This window comes from Penicillium concentricum, assembly GCF_028827145.1.
Source record: "Penicillium concentricum strain IBT 3081 chromosome Unknown utg000001l_segment0_segment0, whole genome shotgun sequence".
Taxonomy (NCBI): domain Eukaryota; kingdom Fungi; phylum Ascomycota; class Eurotiomycetes; order Eurotiales; family Aspergillaceae; genus Penicillium; species Penicillium concentricum.
This window is the reverse complement of record NW_026622754.1, coordinates 1,652,010-1,677,220: the sequence shown is the minus strand read 5'-3', so window position 1 is coordinate 1,677,220 and position 25,211 is coordinate 1,652,010. Positions and strand designations below refer to the sequence as shown.

The window sequence follows — 25,211 nt, the reverse complement described above, 5'->3', positions numbered from 1 at the left end:
ATGCCGTTCCAAACTAGAAAGCCAAAAAAGGATGGAAGAAAGAGGACATACTCGTTGGTCTCCAACACTACAATTGCACAGGCTGGTCCTGTCGCGAGTCCCAAAACTGCCCAGAACAGTTCACCTTCACAGGCCAATGGGTCAGCCCTAAATGCGCCTGCCGTTCTAGAGAACCCACCAAAACCCGCAGAGCCGGCGAAGAAGGTGCCTAATGTGTTTGAGTTCTTGGAAGAGAATGATGAATCGTCTTCAGACTCATCGTCGTCATCCTCATCATCGGAGTCGGAGTCTGAATCTGAATCTGACGAGGAGCCGGTGCCTCCGCGCCCTATACAAACCACCAAAATCCAGTCTCCCAAGCCACGAGCAAATACCGTGCCGCATGGAGTTTTGGTCTCAGGGGGAAACACACCTCCGAAGAAAGTTGCCCAATCCCCGCCAGTGGTATCCAAAAGTCCAAGTGAACCACGAAAGCCCGCGCCAACCCCCGTCCCTTCTACAGGCAATCAGTTAGTTACCCGGAAGAGACAACCCACCAGAAAACCGAGCCCGATCTCGACTGCAAGCATCTCTCCAGAAAAGGGCCAACTAGAACTGTCCCGACCACCGATATACCATGGCTCATCAAGAGACAACGGTGCTGTCCACAGACCACCGCTCCCACCATCTCCCCCAAGAAGTCCAGAAGATAGTCTTCACCGCACCACGCCAACAAAGAGACGAGACTCCACTGCATCGCAAGAGCCATCTGGATACGGTCTTCTAGCTACGTACCTAACCAAATCCGCCTCAGAAGAGAGCGGCGGCTTCCCGCCGCTATACCGACGCTTCGAGACCATCAATCACCGCGTTCTACTCCACCTCCAAGACGAGATCTCCCAAATGGAAGAAGATCTCCACGCGCTAGACGAATATGATGAAATGCATCGAGTCAGCGCAGCCGAGCAGGAAGGCACAAAGCCCCTACCGTCTTCACGACGCCGAGATGCCCAGGCCCAGGCATACTCATCTTTGCATTACCGTCGCATGGATCTCATGAGTGCTTTGATCCAAAAGACCGAACAATACAGTAAGCCTCTTCCTTCCACTCCCCATGCTTCTGTTCACAAAGCAGACCCGCTGACCAGCATGCAGACAACGCCCTCAGCGCCTACAGCAAAGTCCTACAGACCCTCCCGCGCGCCTCGGAACAGGACATCACGGGCTATCGCAGCTGGATGAGAGAGAACAAACCCGTCGCTGGAGTCGAGACAAGGTTCCTAATCCACGACGCGGATTTGGTCTCCCTCACTCCACGACTAGCTGCTTCTGCCGCCGCAGCACCCGTCTACATCGCCATTATCATCGCATCCGGTGCGCTCCTACTGCCATTATTGGCGTTCAGCCTCATTGCGGAGTTCTCTGGTCGTCTTGTCGTTGTGACAGTTGTTGGCGGCGCTGCGGCGGCCATTGCAGCAAATTATTCGGCTGGCATTGATACGCTGGTCGACTCGAGGGATGGATGGCGCTGTGCTACAATGTATGATTGCTTCGATTCTGTGTGGATGCGGTTGAGACTGACTTTTATAGATACTTCGGTTTCATGACCATGGCTGCTATGTTCATTCCATAGCTTCGATATTCCGTTTACTCAACCTGCATCCTGCATCCTGCATCAACCTTATGACTTACGAATTTTCTTTGTTCTTTTGTTTCATTGGCGATGAGCCCTCTATGTGTTCGTCTTTTTGAAGGGAAGTTGGAAGGGTACTCAGTACTGGGCAACAAGAAAGAGACGGCGTTCTTTTTTCAGGTGATTGCTTCAATAATTGGATAGGGCAGATAGACGAGTATCTCGGGCCTGGGATATAATGGACTATGAGCATTGGGCAGGAGATACAGCGGACTGGGAGATACTATATCAGGATGGGTGTTTTTATATTAGGGATTCCTATTGAGCAATGTAACATTTATGAGATATGATTTTAGGAACGTTTTGCAAGCTTTTCTTCTCAATATCTTTATGGTCGAATGTCTACATTGGAAAGCAGATGTACTGGTATACAGCATATTGATTAAATTGCACCGGAAGCGAAAAACAAGTAATTCTCTAAGCAAGACTTAGCTGTATCGCAATGGCAGCCTTACACCTAGGCCGACCTGTCTTGAAAAAAAAACCATCCACGCCAATCGCTTAGTCCATAATACAACACCAAATAAAGAAGAATCATACATAGCCAGGGATCAAGAGGTTCATTAACAACACAGTTGGGTAGAAAAAAAAATTCGGAGACGTGGATCACATCCAGAGCTCATAATTCGAAACGAGATAGAAAGAAAAATGCAAAAGACAATAAAGCAGAAAGCTGATTGTAGAGGAATGCAACGTTGGAGGTTTGTGTCTCTTCAGAAACAAAACTCATTTTTGCATTTGAACACAACTTCACATGCTCAGATTCGCGCAATTATCAGGCCCTATGTCGAAAGGGGCGTGCCATTTGGTTTGCTTCCTGGTGTCATGCTGCCTTCTTGGGATGCACGGGCATCTAGTCCTTGAGGTTGAGGTGTTGAAGGACTGTGGCCTGTCTGTCGAGCTGCCAGTTGTGCCTTGTTCCTGTCCATCAGCGCAGCTTGCTCGGCCGCACTACGAGAGTATGTGGCACTAGCGGCGGAGTTTGAGTAGCCGGCTTGTGAAGGATTTTGGCCTGGGAACTGAGCTCGCTGATTTGAGGTTGCAGTCGCATAGGGCGTACGTCCCTGTGGCGTGGCGCTGAATGTGCCTGGCTGCCTGGGCTGTGGTGTGTAAGGCTGCGGAGACACTTGAGCATATCCATTGGAAGCAGGGCGCTGGAATGGGGGAGCCTGGCTGCCCTGGCTGTACTGCGGGTTGATTTGCGCGTATTGAGGAGTGTTGGCTGGGCGTTGACTGGGTGTGCTCGGTGGACGACCCGCGCCATAAGCATGAGTGTATGTAGTTGGCGCTGAGGGTTGGCGTGCGTGCTGCGGTGTGACCTGGAACCCAGGCTGAGGCTGAACCCGAGCATTGGAGGCAAAAGCACGTTGATTGTACGCACTGTGAGAGCCTTGGTAATTACTAGGCCGTGAGGCAGCGGGAGTTGAAGTTCGATTTGCGGCACTGGCTGCTGCGAGCAATGCTGCGGCCCTTTCTTGTGACAAAGTGAAGTCATCCTTTTCCATGGTGCCGTTGTAGTCAGGGATTTCAATCAGAACCTTTTGGCTGATATTCAACTCAGCGAGCCGGTGACCGTCCAATTTAGCGACAGCATAAGGTGGCAGGTTGCTGATGATTGTAGCAAGACTTGACTTGAGGGTTTCATACACAAGGGTCTCTGCTTCAGAGGGCGTGTTCACGTCGCCCAACTCAAGGCCAACGGTTTCATTCGACTCAGGCACTTGTTGACCAGGCGGCTGGAGATCAGTGGGAAGTTTGAGACTTCGAAGTCGCTGGTAGGAACTGAGAGTGTCGAGCAAATCGGAAACTTCCTCAAGCATTTGCTTGATCTCTTTTGATTCCGGGTCGACTTCACTGCTCGAATCGGTTTCTGTGATGTCCCCAGAAAAGTCTTGGGCGTTGAATGACTCAACCATTTCATCCAGAATGCTCTCATCAAGTTCACCAATATTACCAGGCTGGGCGGTTCCAGCGTCATTTTGCTTGACGTCTCCTTCCAATGGGACCGATACCAAGGTGTTCACGCGGTCCGCACCCCGTTGTCCCCACCAAACCATATCCTTCGAATCGAGCTGTACAATCGCACCAGAGCTGTCGTAAGAAGGCGCAAATGACGAGAAGACACCTTGGAAAGCAGAGGAATCGGGGCCAGTCCAAAGGGCAGGATCGCCATGCCGATGAACATTATCCGAATCTCCATGCTTTTCTACACGGTCCCAGTAGGCAGGTGATGATGTGACTCCACCATATTGAAGCCATTGGGTTGAAGGGAGGGGTGCTAGGCAATAGTTGCTACGCTCTCCCAAAAATGTCCTAACATCGAAAGTGGCGTCGAAGCGATCCATCCATGTGGTCGAATTAGCGCGGTGAGATCGCTTGCGCGGAGGTTCCAGCTTTGCTAATGTGTCGCGTGGAGCGAACACCTCCCCAAATGTTCGCTTCGATGCTTGAGATGCAGCATCAAGGTTGTAAGGGATGACTTTGGTGGCTGTGATGCCATTAGGTAGAGCGACCTCGCGCAGCTCCTCCTGCACTTCAACAAACTTCTCAGGTCCGGACTCGGACTGCAGTGGTACCTTGACAGATTTTTGAAGACTTGAAAATAGCTGCTTAGGATTTGATGGATTTCCGAAGAGTGTTAGGGCGGGCTTATCCTCTCGCTGGCAGACATTGATCGCGTGAAGCTCTGTTGATTCGTCGGTATCATCTTCCATTGTCTCTGTTTTGACCTCAGGTTGGTTGACGAATGATTGACCAATCAAGCTGTTCATATGTTTTTTGAATGCTGCGATCCGGTTGACCACCTCATTCAAAGGTGCCCCGTCTTCTTTGGCGCCATTGGATTGATTTTGATTGCGTTCAATTACAGCAGCTGATGCTCTTTCGATGTCGGAAAGAAACTCCTGCAATGTGTTGTATTTGCCCGAATTGACGCGTGTTTGGATGTTGGAGGTTTCTGGATCGCCGGAAACCTTTGCGCGCTTCGTTCGAGGTTTAGCGGTTGTATTTGGGAAGGGACAAGAGAGGAGTTGGAGTTCAGTGTCATGCCTGCGGCTTGTTAGCATAAAACTAAGAACCATATACTTTTATCAAAGCTTACTTCAGTAGAAGCTCAATCAGGCTGCGAAGAGTTTCATGGAGATTTGCTCGATCGCGCGAGGCGGTGGCACTTGAATCGGTGCTCGGTTTGTCGTCCTGAGTGGAGCGCTTCCGTTTCCCAGAGGTTACATTAGTAGCAGGGTCATGATGGGGTTCGCCATTAGTGGCGGACACTGGGGTTGTGTCTCCAGCTTCGTCGGCGCTCATGGTTGCGAAGTCGCGCCGAGGTCAAGGTCGATGCTTTGACGCGGTCCCCTCCAATGCAAATGGATGGGGGGTCCACAAATCAGAAGATAGAGAGTAAAGATTGAGAGGATGCGATCGTGGAAATAAATATTTGCTAGCGATTTGATGTTGAGGTTGATACTTGGTCCGGAAAGCAAGAGTCCAAGTGACCTCGATGGTAGGGCGTGAAAGCGAATCCTTAGAGGAGATGGGGATCGCGAAGAGCGAGGGGGAAGATAAAACCTTCACGTCACCACAATAAAAGAGGTGAATATGAAGTGGATAAAATTGTCAATAGAGACCAAGGAATTAGGACAATGATCAATGCACTAGACAACCCTCGAACAAATAGGTCAAGTGGTCTCTTTTTTTCTTGTCTGGGGAGAACGTTCACTGAGTTGCGCTTTTCGGAATGGCGCGCCTTCTGACGATCCATCACGTGACCCGTTTTCTGCCGCGCGATTGTTGTATTTTTCTGACTTAACTTGACTTCCTCTCATCTTCGGAGACAAGTACCTCTTTGAGCCTATTGAATGGGTCTGTGGCGTCCAGGCACTTTCACCCATGACTACGTTCATGGATGTCATCAGTTTTCAAGCATGCCCGAAGCCTTTCGGGAGTATCGCGGCTAAGAGCAGACCTGCTCAATAGTCATTTATACAAGGTATTTTTTTTAATATTCGGCCTTTTCCCTCATTGGATACAATGCTAAATAGCCCTGATATCTCCTAGGCAATATCTCATCATGGCCTCAAGTTCCCTGTACATTATTCACGCAATTCCCTGGCTGGCCTAAGCCCAAGCAGTTTCCGTTCCTTTCAGTCCACTGCGTTCCTCAATGTGCCCGAGTCACTTGCAACCGACACTCAGCCCTCACACCTCGATGATTACTTCAACAACAAGCGGTCAGATTCCTCACTTGACGAACAATGCGCAACAGTGATCCAAGACCGGCCGAATAGCTCACCCGGAGAGAAAAGGCTTGAAAAGACCCCCAGCATCAGAGTGAAACCAAAGCCCGCCGAATACCTCTCTAAAGCTTTGCGAAACACCGGCCACGCCCTTGGATATGATGGTCAACCCACCGGGATTGACCGAGCTCACTACAAATCCACACCCCAAACACAAAACGAATTGAGGACAGTTGGTCGACCAAAAAAGCCATCACTGCCGGTTATTCTTGGGGAGTACATACGAGAGGTGGACTCGTTGCTTTCGTCTACGTCGATTGAGCGTTCGGAGAGGGATTTGGATACCGCTCTCCAGAAAGTGTTCAGAAACACAAGTCAGGCTTACTTATCCTCGCGTGGCTACGATGCCGCCGATGTGACTGCTTGGGCCTGGATCATGAAGAGCCAGAATCCCCACGAGGCAATGGTACGGCTGTTCTTGCTCGAAACCGAGAGAGCCAAGTCTGGCGCTACCACTCCAAGCATTCCACCTTTTATCCCACTCTATATTTTGAGACAGCAAAACCTCGATGCTCACACGTTCCGTTTGCTCTTGATCCACTCTTTACACCTCATGAGCGGACATACCTTTCCCATTGCTGAAATTCCTATGGGAGTTGCCGAACATGATCCTGAGCTATCCCTCGAGGACTTTTGCCCTCAAATCGATTCTGGCACTTGCATGATTTTGGTAGTCCGTCTAATCCGTCATGCTCGGCGCGTGTGGCCGCAATCACTCCTTACTATTTCACGTGCATTCGCTCGCTTCCTCTCAGCCCCAAGGGCAGATGATGCCGAGAGGTCAATTTTAGCGACTCAACATGACGATCGCGTCAAAACTGTCAAATTTAATGATTGTCTTTGGTTACTTTCCATACCAGCCAACATTGCTCCTTACCGCTCAACATCTATCCAACAGCAAGCGCAGTTTGAGCTTCTTCGGGCCATGGCCACCCATAAGCCCGTCCTGCCCGTGACAAGACAAGGGTATCGAGCAGTCGTTGCAGTCCAACTGGCCCATAAGAAAACATTTGAAGAGCGCCAGTCTGCCGAACTAAAAGCTCCATCATGGCCTCCATGGAAGGAAGAGAAACTGGGAATTGATTCCCAGCGCGGGAATGAAGGGATGTTTAGTCGTGCGATGCAGGTACTTTCGCAAATGAAAGATGCTGGCTATTCCCATCGTCTTTGGGAGGACATATCCTCGATTTTGGCGGGTTGGGACACAGACCGCAGCCCAACGGTACAGACGAGGGCTATGATGCGTCGCCCGCAAGCTTTACCGGACAGACATGGATCCAAGTCGAACCACCATGAAATGTGGGTTGCTCGCATTCGCTCTACGAGGACTGTCCGTGAGGCCTGGGCGTGTTTTCTTTCCTATCAAGACCATGGCTTGCCCCCGAAGGGTGCCATCTACGCTGCCATGGCCGAAAAGTTAATATACCGACGAAACGCCATAGAACGGGAGTTTGATCAAATGAGTCATGCTTTGCCAGGCGATGGCCGCGAAGTTCACCCCGAACCGGCTTCTGCTCGTGACATAATATATGTGCCCACAGAACCACCTACCGTGGATGAGTTCCTTGATCAGATGCGCGCACAGGGGCTTCGGCCTTCTGGAAGATTCCTCGGCCTACTGCTTCAGTCGGCTACTTCTCTGCGTTCGGGGCTGCATTATCTTCAATGCAGTAGCTTGACAGATGCTCAAATCGAGGCGCTCTCTATTGTGCGGACGAAGCCTCGCAAATACCATACCTTGGACCTTGAAGCTTTTCATGAATTGCCGGACTTGGTATTTGCATCATTCATCAAGTTTCTCTGCACATATTCAGATATTGCCAGCCTGGATGTCGGTAATCGAAATATTCTCACAGCGGATCGTTTCCCGGCCTTGATAGCCGCTGACTGCTCGACCGGTGCCAAAGTGGACCTTGTCGCATATTCCCATGAACATCCAGGAGACCAGCATCACCCACGGGCTTTATGGCACGCGATTCAATTGACCAAATTGCGACGTGCTCCTTACACCCCGGCCTGGACCCACATTTTATCTGCCCTGACCCGTGAGCGCCTAACCGGGTATTATGGCTCAAGAAGCCGAAGTCTTCAGCGCATACTGGCATGGCACCAGGCCCTCAGAGCATTGAGCTGGATGCGGCAGCGTAATGTCGAACTTGGCGAGGAAGGATTCCGCACCTTATGTGTGGCGTTCACAAAAGCCATTGATGCTGCCCTCAAACACCCTGGAACTGCTGAACAAAGCTTTGCGCTGATTCATAAAGCTCGTATTCGTCGTCTCAAGACCAAAAACGAAGGCGATGACGATGTTGATGGTTTGATGCAGCATGCGCTGCACGTTTTGAAGCATCAGTTTGATCATTTGGTTCTCCCAGCCTCCAAAACCTCGGAGCACGCTGAGCGAAGTGTCTTTGCGGCAGAAACCGCTTCCAACACACAACTCAATGTTCCCTCGATGCTGCAAATACCATCACCTGCTACGCTACATGCCTTTGTTCGGGCTCTGGGGTCGGTAGGAGATGACGAAGGGTTGTTACATCTGCTGCACTGGATGAGTCGGTCAGCTGATCAACTGAAAGAAGCTGCAGACGAACATGCAAATGGAGACAAAATGATGCGTCGAACCCTTGTGGCGATCAGGGTGTTTTTGGAACGACAGCAACGGATTGACACGCGGGTACCATCGGACCTGATCGTGGAGGCATACGACCTTATCAGCCGGACAGGCTGGGACTGGCCGAGTGATGCGGAGGTTACAGAATACTGCCAGTGATGTATATAATATTGTAGTTTTAGAGGACTTTAGTCAATGTACATGATACCCCATATATTTCATGCTTTCGGTAATCGTCGGCCTCACAGCTTTCCCCACACCCGAGCTCCGAGAAGAACTTCCACCCGCGAACTTTTCCGCGCATTAATCTTTCTACATCTTAATATCGCGGTCGAGTGTAATCCCACTCGATCTTTGAATCCCCTACAAAATGGCAACCATCATGTCATCGCGCCTCGTCCGCCTCTCCGCACCCCTAGCCCATCTCCGGGCGACCGCCGTGCCTACCCGGGTTTTCATCTCTCGCTACAGCACCAGCACAGAAGAAGACATCATCAAGACCCAGCAGGTCCCCGCCCCAGGTTCAGGACATGTGCGCGTGTTGCAGTTAAACCGACCCAAAGCCCGCAACGCGATCTCAACACAATTACTCGACGCGCTCTCGAAACATGTGGACGCCATCGCCGCCGAGGGAGGAAACGGGCCAACCCGGGCATTGGTTATAGCGAGTAATGCAGACGCAGCGTTCTGCGCGGGCGCAGACCTGAAAGAACGCGCTAATATGAGCATGGCCGAGTGAGAAACCCTATACCCGACGCCCGGTGCCCAGTGCCCAGTGCCCGGGGCTTGAATCCACGCGAACATAGCTAACCACTCAACGCGACTATCCAGAACCGAAGACTTCCTCCTCAAACTCCGCTCCACTTTCAAAAAACTCGCCTCCCTCCAAATCCCCACTATCTCCGGCGTCTCCTCTATGGCCCTCGGCGGCGGCCTCGAGCTCGCGCTGTGCACGACCCTGCGCGTCTTCGGCTCGTCCAGCGTCGTTGGCCTTCCCGAAACACGTCTCGCCATCATTCCCGGCGCCGGTGGCACATACCGACTGCCTTTGATTATCGGTGTCAACCGCGCCCGGGACATGATCCTCACCGGCCGCCGGGTGACCGGACCCGAGGCTTACTTCATTGGGCTCTGCGATCGGCTTGTGGAGGTGCTGCCTGAGGAGGAGGCGCAGGAGGGTGTTGCGCGCGAACGCGTACTGCGTGAGAGTATCAAGCTCGCCTTGGATATCTGTGAAGGTGGCCCTATTGCTATCAAGATGGCGATGCAGGCTGTCGAAGCTCATGCTCTAGGTGAGCGGGCCGAGAATGCGGCTTATGAGGGAGTCGTCGAAACCGATGATCGATATGAGGCGCTGCGCGCCTTTGTTGAGAAGCGGAAGCCGGCGTTCCGTGGAAGGTAAGTGTAAAAGGTGATCTAGGCGATCTAGCTGAACTATATCAAAATGACATGTTCTATAATTCTATGGACTTTTACGTGCAGATTCTTCCTACTGGCCAGAAGAAGCAAGATGCTTTAAAGAGAGTAGAACTACTTAATGCAGAGTATTTTACCAAGACATCATGTGGGCATTGCCTTTTTTGGTCATGCGGGCTCCCGTAGAGGTAAAAGGGTTTCTCATAAGACAATCCAGTTCGGTGACTGTAAATAGTGGTATGTCTATAGGATCAAGTTGCGCCCTATTTCCGTTGGATCTGATATCTGTTGTTTCCATGCTTGTTTATACTTCTGCCTGGGCATCTATATCCCTGTCTTGTATGGAGTTCTTTACCCTGAGCATGAATAGGCTACAGTATCCAGATGCCCATAAACCATGTAAATGATATTACATACAGAAACATCAGTCTCAAAATTGCCCAGGTGCCAAAATTAGCCGTGTTTCATTTCCCATGGATGGTTGGTCTAGTACATGACTCATTGGCTACCGGGGTACTAGCGATATTGCAAGGCAGCATACCCCGAACAAGGCATACTCATTGATGCAACATACATGGATATAATCTATGAATAACGGCAAGTCGAGGTCTGACCTCGGGAGTGGCACGGTACCTGGCAAGTTACCCGATCAGGGCTGTGCAAAGAACGGGGTTCAACTAGGTAAAGCCAAAGACAAGAGAAAGAAAATGATGTGCAGCCCCCGGGATTCAAAATCGATGCAGAAACCCCATGGATCGACTAAAATAGTCCGGCTGACCTGGGTCAGTCACCCTAGTTACCACCCTCTTACCCTAGTAGTCACCTGCACAAATTTATAAAAGCAAAGTCCCTCGAAGACTTTCTCTCTCTCAACTCCATATACTATGGCAATAGTATACTGACTCTGCTATTGTACCATCCATTGCCATGTCCAAGCCCCGTATCGTCGATCCAAAGGCCATCAAGGTCTTTGGCTTGACGCAGATCTATACCCCGCGCGATGATCCAACGATCGATATTGTCTTTGTTCACGGTCTCAACGGACACCCTCACGACTCTTGGACCAGCAAGAACACCGGTTGTTTCTGGCCAACAGACCTTCTCCCGGACGTGCTTGCCTCACAGCGTCCCCGAATTCTTACTTATGGCTACAATGCCAACGTCACTGCCTTCACAGATGGAGCTTCGCGTGATTCAGTCGTCAGCCACGCTGAGACTCTTGCTTCCAGTCTCGCTGCTAATCGAAATGTAGGTTTGCATCTCGACTACTGCTTTTGGTTGCTCTTTTGATATCTTCCTTGCTGGTATAGAGCCTCAAGTACTGACCTGAATTTCTATAGCTGCGAGATTGCTCCAACCGTCCAATAGTATTCATCTGCCACTCGCTGGGGGGCCTGATTGTGAAGCGCGCCCTGATATACTCCCGTAGTCTCTCAAGTGAGAAGACCGAGCATCTACGCTCAGTCTATGTTTCTACCTTTGGCATCCTCTTCCTCGGTACACCTCACAATGGATCTGACATTGCGAAATGGGGTTTGTTGCTGCACAATATCTGCAGTGCTGTGCTCCCGAAGAAGTTCTTGGAGGGATCTCCGCAGCTTGTTAAAGCTCTGCGGACCAACAATGAAACCTTGCAGCACATCAACAGTCTCTTTGTTGATATCATGGGTCGATTCCACATCTATTTCTTCCATGAAACACGGTCTACCGATGTGCGTGGTACTCGCGAAGTGATCGTGGACGAGCACTCAGCCGCGCCGTACATGGAGGGTGTTGAGCGGGCGGGTATCGAGGCCGACCACAGCCATATGTGCAAGTTTGATGATGACAATGCGGCGGGCTATGAGGTTGTGGCTGAGGCGATTCTCCGATACTCACGTCAGGCTCCTGCTGTGATTACGGATCGCTGGGTGGAAGAGAAGAATGCCCGTACTCAAGAAAAGAAGGCCAAGGCTAGGGAAATCTATGACGGTGAGTCTTTCACAAAGCTTGTACCTGTTGATGTTATGTCTTTCGGATGCTAAATATTACAGCAAGAATAGATGATCCCCATAACCGAAGCATGCCTAATTTGAACGCAAATGGTAGGGCTCCATACCTTCTCCCTGCACCGGAAGTGTCTGTCACGTTGAGGGACTATGAGATTGAGGAGCCTCCTGTGCGATGAATATTTCCAGCGAGCGTTTGCGGATTTGTCTTTGATTTTGTTCTGCATTTACTTCGAGCTCAGTTTACTCACGTTTGTTCCAATGCTTGTCTATGACCCTCTTGGCCATTCGCTACGCAGTCAAACGACCTAATACTTTTTGCAAATCCACTCTATTATTTTTTGATACAATTCAAATTGTGCTCGTTCTTTTTGTACTTAGTTTATTGGTCTTGTCCTCAGGGTGGCTCCTATCTCATGTCCTCAAACTAGCTGACCTTCACTCTTCTCAATATGAGAATCATGATATTTCTTAGAGTCATCCTGGCTGACTTCATCATAGACCAAACCATACTATCCCCGCCCCGTGGCCCTGCGACAGAAGGTCGAAATTCCCCGGTATCTGATCTGGGAAACAGTGGAATTCTCCAACTCTCCCATTATTCCACCAAGGATTCGTCCCTATTCGTGGCCCCCCCGGGCTTTCACCCTAACGCTACTTTTTTTGGAATGGAGAAAGAACTTGAAGTATTGCACAATCGGTTGTTCAAAGCCAAGGCCCGTGCGGAAAAGACAATGGCCGTACTGATATCCGGCGTTCCAGGCTCCGGCAAGACACACCTAGCGCGGCAGTACGTGTTCACTCAGCGTGACTGCTACCCAGGCGGCATATTTTGGATTGATGCCAAGTCCCGTGAATCGACATACAAGTGTTTTTGGGAGATTGCACAAGCAGCCACGTTGGTTGAACAGAAGGTGACCGTGAACACCGAGTATCACGAGACCGAGAAGTACGTGAATGCAGTCCGCATTTGGCTTCAGACACGCAAAGATTGGCTCCTCGTCTTCGATGGAGTCACCTTCGATCGCGACGATGATCTCAATAAGTTCAGGGAGGTGTTACCATGGAGCAAACAGTGCAGTATTATATACACCTCAGTCGACACAACGCTGCGCAAAAAACAGCGACTGTACGAGCCCTATTGTCTTATGATCTCGCGGTTGCAAGTGGAAGATGCTTGCAAGCTTTTGTTCAAGGATCTTGGGATTACACGAGCGACACCCGAGCAAATATCCAAGGCTACCCGGATAGTTGAGTATTATGAATGTCTGCCTCTGGCAATCCATGCAATTGGGCACCGTCTTAATGCAACGGGTAAACCGATTGAAAAGTATCATGTCAAATCTCAAGTGACGGATAAGAAGCTTGCAGAGCCTTTCTTAAGCATCATGAATGATTTATTTCGATTGCAGCAAAAACAGGCGCTGCACTTGATTAATCTTCTCTCGTTTCTTGGCCACCAGGTGCCAGTGGGTCTTCTGAACCTCGGTCGTGCGGCTATGGCCGCAGAGAATTTGGAGATACAGACCAGTGCCCAGGCCGGAGAAGATCCTGATCTCGATACCACACTTGGAACTCTCATTCATTATGGGTTGGTTGAACGGATTTCAGACGCCGTTCTCTTCCAGCAACGATCGTCTATGAATCGTTTTGAGGGCGACCAGATGAGCTCCGATGTGAAGACTGTTCCAGAACTCTCAGATTCCCTGACAGAGAGCAGCCAAGAAGGATTCTTCTCTATCTACCGTCACGAATCGGTGGTTGATGTAGTCAAGATTCACAGTGTGGTGCAGGGGTTTTGTCGTGATGAGCTCCGAATCAAGGACGAGGAGAACAAAGGCACCATGAGCAAGAATGACCCTGGCTTCTTCGATACTTGGTTGATTGTTGTCACTCGCTTTCTCATCACATCTTATGAAGCTGCTATGGAGCGGATGGCTCATTATGAAGACTGTGGTCTTGTCCGGGACTACCGAGAGTACGAAACTCACGCTTCACGACTGCTTGAGCTATTCCCAAAGAAGGCAACTATTGATCTCCATCCACTAATAGTCCGTGAGACACGAGAGAATTTGCGACAATTGACGAAGTTTATAAGCAAAGAAATAGCGAACATGTCTCCAAGCTCCTCACACCACTCTATCCGGAACCAAAAGTCGGTTTTCGACAGGTCCAGCAGTTCATCGTCATCCTTCCGCGATTCTTCAGCCGACGAAGGTCCATCACGCCGGTCTACCTTTAACTGGAGTGATCTCGGGTCACCTCGAGCGGAATCTCCAGAGGAGATGATTATGCCATCTCCCCAGTTCAGATTAGAGCTTTTCCCACCACATATATTCAGGCAGACTGGATACGAATCCGAAGAAGGCTATGAAACGGATGGGGAAGCCACGGAGGAAATTCGAATATCTCCAGCCATGTCACAAATGAGCCAAGTCACGGAGAAACCGACCAAGACACCTCCCTCATCGAGTCCTCCCACCACTGGCCTATCGGAGTGGCAGGTGGTCAATCGACACTCAAAGCCAAGGTCAAATAGAGAGAATCAAACAAACAGGCGGAACAAAGGCTCTCGTCGCTTTAGAGATACCAAGGCCGACACCCCGCTGGTCAAACTGTCCTCAGTCCAAGGAAAAGGATCATCAAGCCGCACATCCGCTGCCGAAACTGCGAGCTCTTTGATGCCGGCTTCGGAGGCTGAACAAGCACTCGCTGCAGTGCGTCGGTTTAGCAACTCTCAAGCGTCTGCTGACGCCCCGCAGCCTAAAATCACCTCTCCACCAGCAAATAAAGAGAATATGCCAACGTATGCGGATGTGGCTACCCGCCGAATGTTGGAGGTCGACCCTACGGTGAAACGCCGCCCATCATCGGTTCCCGTTTCGCAGGCTTTGAATCCAGCTCGCGGCTTGAATTCGAATGACGGGTTGCAGATGAAACCGTCTACTGAGTCGCTAGAAAGCCAAGCGGGCTACACCTTTACGTCTCCACTAGCCCATGATGTGTCTGGCGAATTGATGACCGAGCCTCTCAGTCGATCAACCTACAGTGAGCCCGAGTTCAAAATGCCAAATTACCATCAGGGAGCAAATTTACATACCGCACCTGGATCCCGGGCTCCCTCTCGGCGTGCTTCAATGGCACATCTGGAGGTCCCACGAGGTCTATCTGCAAGCGTACCATCCCTCTTTCCCTACCCACAACCGCTCCCATACGATGAGAACATTTCCGTCGCTTTTCAAAGCCGCAGAAGATCTTCTCAATTAGCATCAAGCCCAATAACCGCCTCAGAAGACCCTGGACCTTTTACCATTGCTCACCCATCCGCAATAATGCCAGGCGCATTGCCATTATCTGACCCCAACATACACATGGGCTCAGCCCCAGAGCGCTCCGCTCTCGAGCCAATGTCGCGTAACTCTTCCGGGTACTCTCACCAATCATGGGCCACAGAACCCGTTCGGTATCCCCCGCGGTTCTCTCCAATTCCAAGTTACCAACAGGCCGCCGAGATGATTCCAACCCCACCATCGAGCATGCAGCATCAACAAATGCTCGCCGGGACTGGTAGCTGGACAGCCGAATTGCCCCTGTTGGGCAGTGCTCTCCAGGCAGATCCCAACTACCCCAGCCCACCCTTGTCCTCACATGGACAGCTCAGCTCCATGGATGAGAGACTGAAGTATCCCGGCCAGGGCTGGAACCAGGAGCTCGAGCCAGCGCGGTATTTGCATTTTGGCGGACACCGCGTTGATGTACGAGACGCACGACACCGACTCCATGGATCGACTCGCCTGCTGCCCCCCTACCCCCATCAGTATCACCTATATCATCCCAATTTGTCAGGTCCTTTAATTCAACATGATGGTCAGGTCTATGCGCCTGCACCCCGACTGGGAGTATATGGGAATGGAACTCGTACGCGCAGTGGGAGCTCCCCTTCGCGCACAAATTATGCTGGCTTGGGTATGCGGTTCTGATGTATTTTAGTATCGGTGTTTTGGCGTTGATTTTTATTATTATTAGTCTTGTTTTTATACTGCATTTGCATACAAGGTTGTTATTTCGGTTTGTTTATTGACCTTTTATACTTGCTCATCTCGCATCTGTGGTTGATTTTGTATAGGGGTTTCTTTCATGAGGCTTGGGTGATACCCCAAAGCATGGTGTTAATTGGAGTTGAGAGTCGATTGACTAAAAATTATACCATCTAGAGGAGCTTCAACGGAAGGGTCGATGTACTTATGTATCTTCAACGCTTCCAATCAAAATCCCATTCAAGAATGTATATCTCATCATTCTGCGAAATATCTGATTATCTAAACTCCTTCGCCCGGACCTCGAACATTACTCTCATATGTCTGACCCGGCGATCCCCAGAAAAAGCTCGCCCTTTTAGCATTATTGTCCTTTCCACGTCGGAGTTCCTTCTCCCGTGCACGAACCCTTTGACTGTGTCTTTGACTCTCTCGCCTTTTGGCTTTTCGGTCTGCTTTTGTAGAATCCTTTCCCGTGAATAGGCTCGTCAACCAATCCATGATCGCGAGGAATGAATATTCTCTAGGCTCGATATGAAGACAGGAACTCAAGGAGATATCAGGTTGGACTAGCAGTACTGCCCTGACAAGAAGCGGGGATTCTCCGATATCCTGACCGAGTAAAACAATATCAGCTGCTAGCTCCACTATCCAAGTAGCTTTGGAATAACGTACTGGGTTGAGCCGTGGCGATATAACCGGTGACGGGATACGTGATACCAATAGGTGTGGTTGAAGTCTTTGCGCAGAAATGAAGGTATGTCACAACGAACTCGCGGAGAAAGCCTCTCAATTTATCTCAATTTAATAACCGATTTGGCCCCCAATTTGAATGCCAGAAGTTGACCCACATCAGATATCTCACACAAGTTATTGTGGTTCTAGTGAACTATATAGTCCAGTTTCTTTTCGATTCAGAGTGTAGGACCAGGGAGAGCTAACCAGAATAGAGTGGACAAAGTAGAAATTAGCAGTAAAAAGAGCCCGATTTTTTTGAAGGTCCATAAAAGGGGTGCGATATTTAGGACTTGCAGATCCCTAGCTTCCGTACTTTCTAAGGGTATATTGTCTCTTTCCGTGCCTACGCATGAGGTAAATTTGATAATTTTACTGCTATTTCTGTATACCGTAGCCTGTATTCCCCCTGAGGTTCCTCCCTGCACATGTGTACTAAGTGTGCCACCTGGACACAACTCTTTCATTGGATTATATTGCCAGTAAATTAGTCCACTCTCACTTTTTAGGGTTAGGAGTAATTAAAATCTCCAGTCAAAATTCTATTAACTTATTTACCTTATATATACTCTAAGTATATTTAATTGATACCTCATAGTTAGATACTCTATGGTAATTCCATACTATAAACTAGTTTTATTCCTATTTTAGAAGCCACAAAAGACCACTAAAAAGACCAGATAAGAAGTAGTATTAAGCCTATATAGTTCATAGTTTTAAACTGGTGTACTATATACTCTAACACCCTACCCTTCCTTGGCTTCTCGGGCCTTAACTTCTTAGGTACCCCTTTTCTTAGTATACAAATGTAAATGGAAATGGCATGTATACTTCGAGAAGGTGATAGCTTCCGGTCAGGCAGTGTCCAACCTTGGAACGGAACCTTCCAAGGTTGGAATAAGAGAGTTATGACTAAGTGTCATCCGTACCCTCAAGATCATCCTTCTACACGAACCATTTTCATCATCCTGCAGTGTTTTCATCCTCCGCTGCCAAGTCCCCTGGCAAGTATGCTACAGAACCCCCGATCAATCAAACAGTAAGTGTGGACGTTTGAATCCGTGAACCGTACAAATGTGCAAACAAATAGTACTTTACTAACACCAAGCAGAAAGCCCACTTGAAAACATGAAGCGAAAGTTATTTAAGCCCGAGCCTGTGCATTTCAACAAGCCCCTCCGCACCGTCGACAACAGTGCCGGTCTGAGTATCATTGAGAGGCTCGATAGGCTAGAAAGCCAAAGTGGCATGATAAACTTCATCATGAGAGGATCAACACTTGACGAATGGGCAGACCTCGACAGCGATACATAAAGAAATCACGCCGTGCACGGCGACTGTGTCCAACTGGATCTAACCACCATCGCCCGAGAAGAGAGAACAAACCCACAGCACGCAGACATGTGGAAGTCTGTTTTTTGTACGCCACTACAAATTACGATACAGTTTCTGTCATGACACACTTAACGACCTTGAGAGTGTTTCAGAAGATGTCATTGGGTTCATTGATGAGAGGGCCAACATCTCTATCCCCGTACGTATATGGAGAAGAGTCCCAAGGATTCAGAGGCAGGAGCTTCTAGCCTGCTACGATGAGTTCATTACCACATTCAAAGAAACCCCAGAACAGGGTATTTCGCCAGCCTTACTAGAACGGATCCAAATTCTCCGCAACAACGCTATGGATCAGCTTAGCGGTTAATCAAATCTTCAACTTCTCCGGTCGCATTTTGCATCTCCCTTGCTGCGGGAATAGCGTTGACATTTTTCTCTGCTGTGGCTTGTCTTTTTTTGCTCTCTTAGCCTTCTTTGCCGGCCTCCTCTCCGGTCGCAGCTGTTATACCTCTCTTACTGCCAGAACATTGATGGAATTTAGATATATGTATTACCCACGTCCTCCTGCCCTCCCCTTGTCCGTTGACCGGATATTACTGTTAATATAATTATCAACTCTGTTGGCTCATTATTTAACCCTTCGGAATAAAACAAAGAATCAATATGTATGATCCGATCCAACGAACCATGATCCAGTTGGAACTAGAGTAGAAAAGAACTCCGAAAACACCACTCAATTTTGGTGGGCCAACTCCGGACTCCGTGTCAAATGATTATGTAGCATTCTTATTGGCTTCCTACAAGATCGATCTTTGAAATTGAGCTCAGATTCCGATCTTTTTGAAGTCTGAGTAAATCCCAGCGTGAAATTCCTCAGTTTATGGAACAGTTTGATTATGAACTGCGTTTTATTACGCCGGAGATGATGCCTTCGGAATAAGGAAACCTCAAGAATGAAAAAAATTATTTGGTATTTATTGTAGAAGACCCAGCTTCTTGCTCCGTACTCTCGTACTCTCTATGCTTTCTATCTACTTGCTGACCATCACGCTATGAAGACGGAATCACAGACACAGTCCACGGGCGAAAACCCCAATGAACAACTTCGTGTAGCAACCCTCGAGGAGCTACAAAACCTGCCAAATGTGGCAGACAAATTACCCGGGCGAGTGTGGCTGGCTTGCTTGATTGCTGCCGCTGAACGATTCAGCTTCTACGGTGTGCAGTCTATGTTTCGTGAGTCACTCGTGTCCCCTTAACACTTTTAATAGGCAAGATCGCTTACATCTAGATATACGGAAAACAGAAAACTCAATCCAATACGGACTCAGCGATAGAATCCCCGGAGTTCTTGGCCTCGGCGAGGCAACAGCTACCCGGATCAATTATGCATTTACGACGATTGTGTATCTGCTGCCCATGCTCACTGGCGCCGTTGCCGATGGGTGGTGGGGAAGATATAGGATGATCAAATGGTCAACTGGGTACGTTATCCGACTTCTTTCCATAACTTGACTCTAACCCGGCTTCTCTCTGAGTTATAGTGTTTACCTGATTGGGCTGGCAACCATGCTCCTCACATCTATCCCCCCAGCTATGGAAGCAGGCGCTGGACCCGCTGGTTTCATCACTGGGTTGGTATTAATTGCGATTGGACTTGGCGGGTGTCAGTCGACCATTGTTCCTTTTATCGGTAGGGTTCTCTTCCACCTCTCTCGGTTATCGAGAATCCTTCATTTCATTGTTATTGATACAGTACTTAGCGGACCAATATGACGAGGTCAGCTCTCGGATTCAAGTCACACAAAAGGGCGAACGGGTGGTGATAACCCGAGACCAAACACTTACCTATATCTATAGCGTCTACTTTTGGTTCGTCTCCCCCTATGGTCTATAATTTTGAATCTCATGTTAGATATTCTAGGATGCTCAATGTTGGCTCTCTGAGTAGTATCGCCACCACCGTCTTGGAAGAGAAGGTTGGTTTCTGGGCAGCATACATAGTGTCGTTCACTTGCATGTTGTTGTCGGTTATTCTACTGCAGATTGGCGATAAGACATTTGGTACGTGCTATGTTCTAAATAATGCACATTGTTGCGAAATCCCCTTCAACTGATCTAATTGAGTCCTGGTTATAGTACAAACCCCACCCTCTGGAACAGTGCTCCCAACTGCATGCAAAGTCGTGGGCTGTTCAATTAAGAATGGATTCAAACTAAAGGCATCATCTCCGGCGTATCAAAAAGCAGTTTATAACCAAACCGTCCCATGGACCGAGGAATTTCACGCTGGGATCTGCTCAGGTTTCAAGGCTGTCAAAGTCTGGTGTGTTCCTCCTTATCTACGCTACCACTTTTATGTCTCTACGAAAATGAAAGGATCTGACCCATGAACCCCCAAACCAGCTGTGCTTGGCCAGCCCTTTGGCTCTGCATTGGCCAAGCCTCTAGCAACGGCATATCCCAAGCTGCCCAGATGCAAACAATGGGCATCCCCAATGACGCCATCAAAACAAGTAATGCAATCGCCCTTGTCATTCTCGGAATAGCAGTCCAAAAGGTATTATATCCAGCCTTGGAAAGGCGCAAAATCCAATTCAAGCCGATGGCCCGCATCACCGTTGGATTGCTGTTCATGACCCTAGGCCTTGCATACGGAACCGCTGTGCAGGCGATGATCTACCACGCGGGACCTTGTTATCAGTACCCGACAGAGTGTGAAGCCTCGGACCATAGACTTCCTAACCATGTGAATGTCTTCGTCACTCTACCAATGTATGTGCTGATCGCCCTAGCGGAGATCTTTGCATTCATTACGGGGAATGAATACGCCTACAAGCAGGCCCCGAAGGATATGAAGAGCGTGGTTCAGTCTATATATGCACTTATGACCGCAATTGGTTCGATTCTCGGAATTGCTTTCTCTCCGTTGTCTCACAATCCCCTCCTGCTTGTGAGCTGGGGTTTGGTGACGGGAATTATGTTTGTGGTAACTTGCCTCTTTTGGGTGATCTTCCACAAGTACGACAGAAGATAAACCCAAAGGTAGTACAACATCCAATAACGGCTTCCATACTTTACATACTTTACACAGAAGACCTGTTCAAAATAGACATCGCCAACACACATAGGTGACTGTGAGGTCTTCTAAGACCGATCGTAGGCCTTTGGGAGACCAGGACGCACCCCGTTAGAAATACCACGCATCCTGGTCATACATATAGTATATAGTACCTCTTGTGTTCCCTGATCAAGAATCTTTATGTACTGATACATCGAGAGAAGAGAATGACCGAACTACTATTTACACACCCTTTTTTTACTAAACCCACACTTATTCAAACTACTGGTATCGAGTCAAACAGACCAGTATACTTGTATTACTTTGTAATATTTATATGACACCTTTAAGAAGCGGGGATATAGGAGCTATGTGGATTCCAACGTCTAAGTCCGTTAAGTCCGACTTGTATTTTTTAATTATGTTCATAAATGTAATTAATCGAATTCCGGAAATATAGTAAGTACATATGTATTGAAATCCTTGATTGCATGGGGACATAAAGAGTGCCAATCTCCCATGTGTAACTTGTATTTCAGTTCAGCACCTTTCCCTCTGAACATCCATCTTCCAATCTCTACACAATCCCTCCACAATGTCTATTCCCATCCGACCCCTTGGTCGTAACGGCCCTAAGGTATCTGCTGTTGGCCTAGGTCTGATGAGTATCGGTGGAGCCTACGGTCCAGCAGGTTCCCTTGACGAAAAGGTTGCTCTCCTGGAGCACGCACATGCCACCGGACAGCGGTTCTGGGATACTGCCGATTTGTATGGCGATAGCGAAGCCATCGTTGGGGAATGGTTCAAGCGCTCTGGAAAGCGTGACGACATTTTCCTTGCTACCAAGTTTGCTCTCAAGCGGGACGCGAAGGTCGGCGTGTCTGTCCGCTCTGACCCCAAATATGTCAAGCAGGCTTGCGCGCAAAGTCTTGCGAAACTTGGTGTTGATACCATTGACTTGTACTACTGTCATCGTGCGGATGGAGTGACGCCTATTGAGAAGACTGTTGAAGCTATGGTGGAGTTGAAGAAGTATGATAACCCTTCCTCACCACCCTTTCCCCCTCCTCCTTCCCTTAGCCCCCACTTTCTCCAGCCTCACTATAATGGTGCATCACTAACTGTCTGACCATATAGCCAAGGAAAGATCCGATACATCGGCCTGTCTGAGGTTTCAGCAGAAACCCTCCGTCGCGCCCACGCTGTCCATCCTATTACCGCATATCAAGTGGAGTACAGTGCCTTTGCACTGGATATCGAGTCACCCACTGTCAACATCCTAAATACCTGCCGCGAGTTGGGTATCGCAGTTGTGGCGTATAGCCCCGTCGGCCGTGGAATATTGACTGGAGAGATTCAGTCTCCCGCTGATATCCCCGAGGGTGACTTCCGCCGTATGGCACCCAAGTACTCCGAGGAGAACTTCCCCAAGATCTTAGAGCTGGTGAAAGGGTTGAAGACTGTGGCTCAGGCACATGGAAGTACCCCTGCACAGGTTGCTATTGCGTGGCTTCTTGCCCAGGGACCTGATATCTTCCCCATTCCAGGAACCAGGTCCCCCAAGAGGGTTGACGAGAACACTGCGTCTGCTCTGCTAGAGCTGACCGACAATGAGGTTCAAGATATTCGAGACTTGGTAGAGCGAACTGAGATTGTTGGGACTCGGTACCCTGCTATGTAAGTTGCCTTTTGTTATTGTCGATGTTTGGGGTTCCCTACTAACCGTTACTATAGAATGATGGGTAATATCTTTGCCGATACACCGCCGCTCTAGACGGGTAGTAGTTGCTTGACACAGCCAATATGTATTTACGATTGCCAGTCAGTTTGATTCAACCTAGTGTTAGTTCATCACACGACCAAGTCCGATAGTATCTGATCATCCCTTGCCAAAACAATTTCATTGTGAACATGCCCAGAGGTCCAAGTAATGCCATCTTCTCTCAGCGATACAATTGCTTTGGAGTGCTATAAATAGTTTATACGGGGTATCAAAATTTTTAAGTGATGACGAGTACTGATTTCAACAATAGTGCGAACCTGGCTTTGAAACATCGAAGCTAAAGCCCGCCTAATAACTGTAGATAGGACCCCCATAGCACCTCTATATTTTAGCCAACCATTATCTATAACTGGAAAACCTCTGTAGCCTGGTTAAGCACACACGTCGCTCCACGAACCAGCACAGCCGGCTCGTAGCGGAGAATTTCCAATTCATGCAGAGGATTGAACGGAGAAGGTTCCGGAAAAGAGACAGACCCAGACCCAAGCCAGACCTCTTTCGTCTTGATTTCCATGACGGTGGGAACCAGCTCTTTAACCGATGGTAGCTGGTTTGCCAGCGGCGAGGGAATGACGCGAAGATTCAATGCGTTGATATTCTGGTCCGTAGCAGGAAGGAGACTCGAGGGTGCAAAATTGAAGTTGACAATCTTCTGTCCTACCGGTCTCTCGACATGGCCCTGGAATATGTGTGAACTAGTATCCATGTTGAGGGAAACGTATCCGAAACGCTTGGGGTAGCCGTATTGCTCACGGCCGCAGAGGATGGCGGATTCGTTGTTTAGAATTAAAGAGAGAGAGTAGTCGTAGGTTTTGCCTTTGTATGTCACTTCGACATTGTGGATATACTCTTTGTATGTGCCGACGGTGCTCATGCCATAGTCGACTAACATGGCATAAACCAATGGTTCATCTTCTAGCTCGAGCACATCTGGTACCAAATGACGGATACTGGCGGAGGTGACGCGGTAGGCGATCTTGAGGAGGGTGACATCGGTGAAATGCTGGATGTTCGTCTTATATGGAGGAGCGAATTGAGGGACGCCATTGGCGGTCACGGAGAGAGTTCCAAAAGGCATTTTGAGAGACTAAGGTGGCTATGAAGACAGAATATAAAGACTACTTGGAAGTATCTAGGTATTTGGAAGTGATTGTCAACCTATTTTATACTTCCACTCACCTAAAATATGTATATGACGTTGTACTCTGTACTCCGTACGTACGTAGTACATATGTGCCATACATTCGGGTACCGGCTGCTACGATACACAGCATCTCGGAATCTCAAGTTGCCGTAATATCCGATGTTAACTCCAGAGAGCTCTCTGGGAATAATGTGATCTGACACAAGTTTGGAATCAGCCAATTGTATAAAGTAGGTCAGAACCAAGGAATGTGGGCGGGTGATAGCTCCACAGTAAACTCTAATGCTGACAAGCTTACAACATGTTCTAGCGGCCATTCGGTTGACTGAAATTAGTAAGCTAGGCACAACCGGGGCCACCACTCGCCCCGCATCTATAATACAGTGTTAATAAAATTGATATCACTATGAAGGCGGCGCGTAAAAGTGTATATCTTACTTAGTATATGACGAGAAGGTAAAAGAGGGCGAGTAAATTATCTAGATGGCGTGATGGCCTCTAAAATCTACTGTACCGCAATCGGCTTGGCATCTCTTGGCCTTTTTAGCTTAATCCGTCATAAATTTAAGTAAAAAACCGAACGTACCGGACGGATTTAAGACCGGTGAACTCAAGTAGTATTTATACCTCGAAATTATGCGCATCATAATCAGGAGAACTAGTTGTTTCTGAGCTATGTAAAGAAAGTATGTAGTAATCGTGCCAAGCGCCCAACATCACCCTGGTGTTGGTGCGCCCCAGTCAACGATAATTCTAGAAATTAGGTACCTTTTGTATGGGCTTGTCATACAAAAGGTACAGAGGATATAAAATTAACAACATCCATTTTTGTCAACCCCCCATATAGGTAGGGAAGTTGTAGTTGTGTATATATATATATACTTAAAGGCCTTTAGTTAAGTAAATAATAATATTGACCAGGAATATTAAGTATACTTAAAGTACTAGAACATTTTAAGTTCTACAACTTTTGTATATGGTACTTTTTTAATATGCTCCTCACACTTTCACATAAATTATTTAGAATTAATTCTAGTATTAGAATGGTTTAATCATACTTATAATAGTATTCTTATTTATCTTTTTAGTTAGTTTGAGGGTTGATGAGAATGGATATTATCAATTTTTGTG

General features: G+C 48.5%; 8 protein-coding genes across 8 annotated transcripts; 6 read left to right on the top strand and 2 right to left on the bottom strand.

The window, feature by feature from the left end:
• Nucleotides 1-1,612, top strand: N7517_000637 (uncharacterized protein; the record flags this gene model as incomplete). The annotated part of the gene is made up of 3 exons (XM_056718367.1): nt 1-1,069; nt 1,135-1,519; nt 1,570-1,612. 3 exons carry the CDS (start codon nt 1-3, stop codon nt 1,610-1,612), a joined length of 1,497 nt encoding a protein of 498 aa, XP_056582502.1.
• An 842-nt stretch (nt 1,613-2,454) lies between these two features.
• On the bottom strand, nt 2,455-4,978 carry N7517_000636 (uncharacterized protein; the record flags this gene model as incomplete). Its single annotated transcript, XM_056718366.1, has 2 exons — nt 2,455-4,720; nt 4,773-4,978. 2 exons carry the CDS (start codon nt 4,976-4,978, stop codon nt 2,455-2,457), a joined length of 2,472 nt encoding a protein of 823 aa, XP_056582501.1.
• Nucleotides 4,979-5,576: 598 nt separating this feature from the next.
• N7517_000635 (uncharacterized protein) lies at nt 5,577-8,740 on the top strand (the record flags this gene model as incomplete). Its single annotated transcript, XM_056718365.1, has 2 exons — nt 5,577-5,660; nt 5,729-8,740. The coding sequence occupies 2 exons, from the start codon at nt 5,577-5,579 to the stop codon at nt 8,738-8,740; spliced, it is 3,096 nt and encodes a 1,031-aa protein (XP_056582500.1).
• A 211-nt stretch (nt 8,741-8,951) lies between these two features.
• Nucleotides 8,952-9,983, top strand: N7517_000634 (putative mitochondrial methylglutaconyl-CoA hydratase (Auh); the record flags this gene model as incomplete). Its single annotated transcript, XM_056718364.1, has 2 exons — nt 8,952-9,316; nt 9,413-9,983. 2 exons carry the CDS (start codon nt 8,952-8,954, stop codon nt 9,981-9,983), a joined length of 936 nt encoding a protein of 311 aa, XP_056582499.1.
• Nucleotides 9,984-10,924: 941 nt separating this feature from the next.
• On the top strand, nt 10,925-18,071 carry N7517_000633 (uncharacterized protein; the record flags this gene model as incomplete). The annotated part of the gene is made up of 4 exons (XM_056718363.1): nt 10,925-11,245; nt 11,338-11,968; nt 12,487-15,951; nt 17,869-18,071. 4 exons carry the CDS (start codon nt 10,925-10,927, stop codon nt 18,069-18,071), a joined length of 4,620 nt encoding a protein of 1,539 aa, XP_056582498.1.
• Nucleotides 18,072-19,144: 1,073 nt separating this feature from the next.
• Nucleotides 19,145-21,129, top strand: N7517_000632 (oligopeptide transporter; the record flags this gene model as incomplete). The annotated part of the gene is made up of 7 exons (XM_056718362.1): nt 19,145-19,328; nt 19,384-19,576; nt 19,637-19,785; nt 19,856-19,964; nt 20,017-20,156; nt 20,232-20,418; nt 20,499-21,129. 7 exons carry the CDS (start codon nt 19,145-19,147, stop codon nt 21,127-21,129), a joined length of 1,593 nt encoding a protein of 530 aa, XP_056582497.1.
• A 619-nt stretch (nt 21,130-21,748) lies between these two features.
• Nucleotides 21,749-22,927, top strand: N7517_000631 (Aldo/keto reductase subgroup; the record flags this gene model as incomplete). The annotated part of the gene is made up of 3 exons (XM_056718361.1): nt 21,749-22,185; nt 22,291-22,830; nt 22,888-22,927. 3 exons carry the CDS (start codon nt 21,749-21,751, stop codon nt 22,925-22,927), a joined length of 1,017 nt encoding a protein of 338 aa, XP_056582496.1.
• Nucleotides 22,928-23,279: 352 nt separating this feature from the next.
• Nucleotides 23,280-24,014, bottom strand: N7517_000630 (acetoacetate decarboxylase family protein; the record flags this gene model as incomplete). The annotated part of the gene is made up of 1 exon (XM_056718360.1): nt 23,280-24,014. One exon carries the CDS (start codon nt 24,012-24,014, stop codon nt 23,280-23,282), a length of 735 nt encoding a protein of 244 aa, XP_056582495.1.
• Between the last annotated feature and the right edge of the window lie 1,197 nt (nt 24,015-25,211).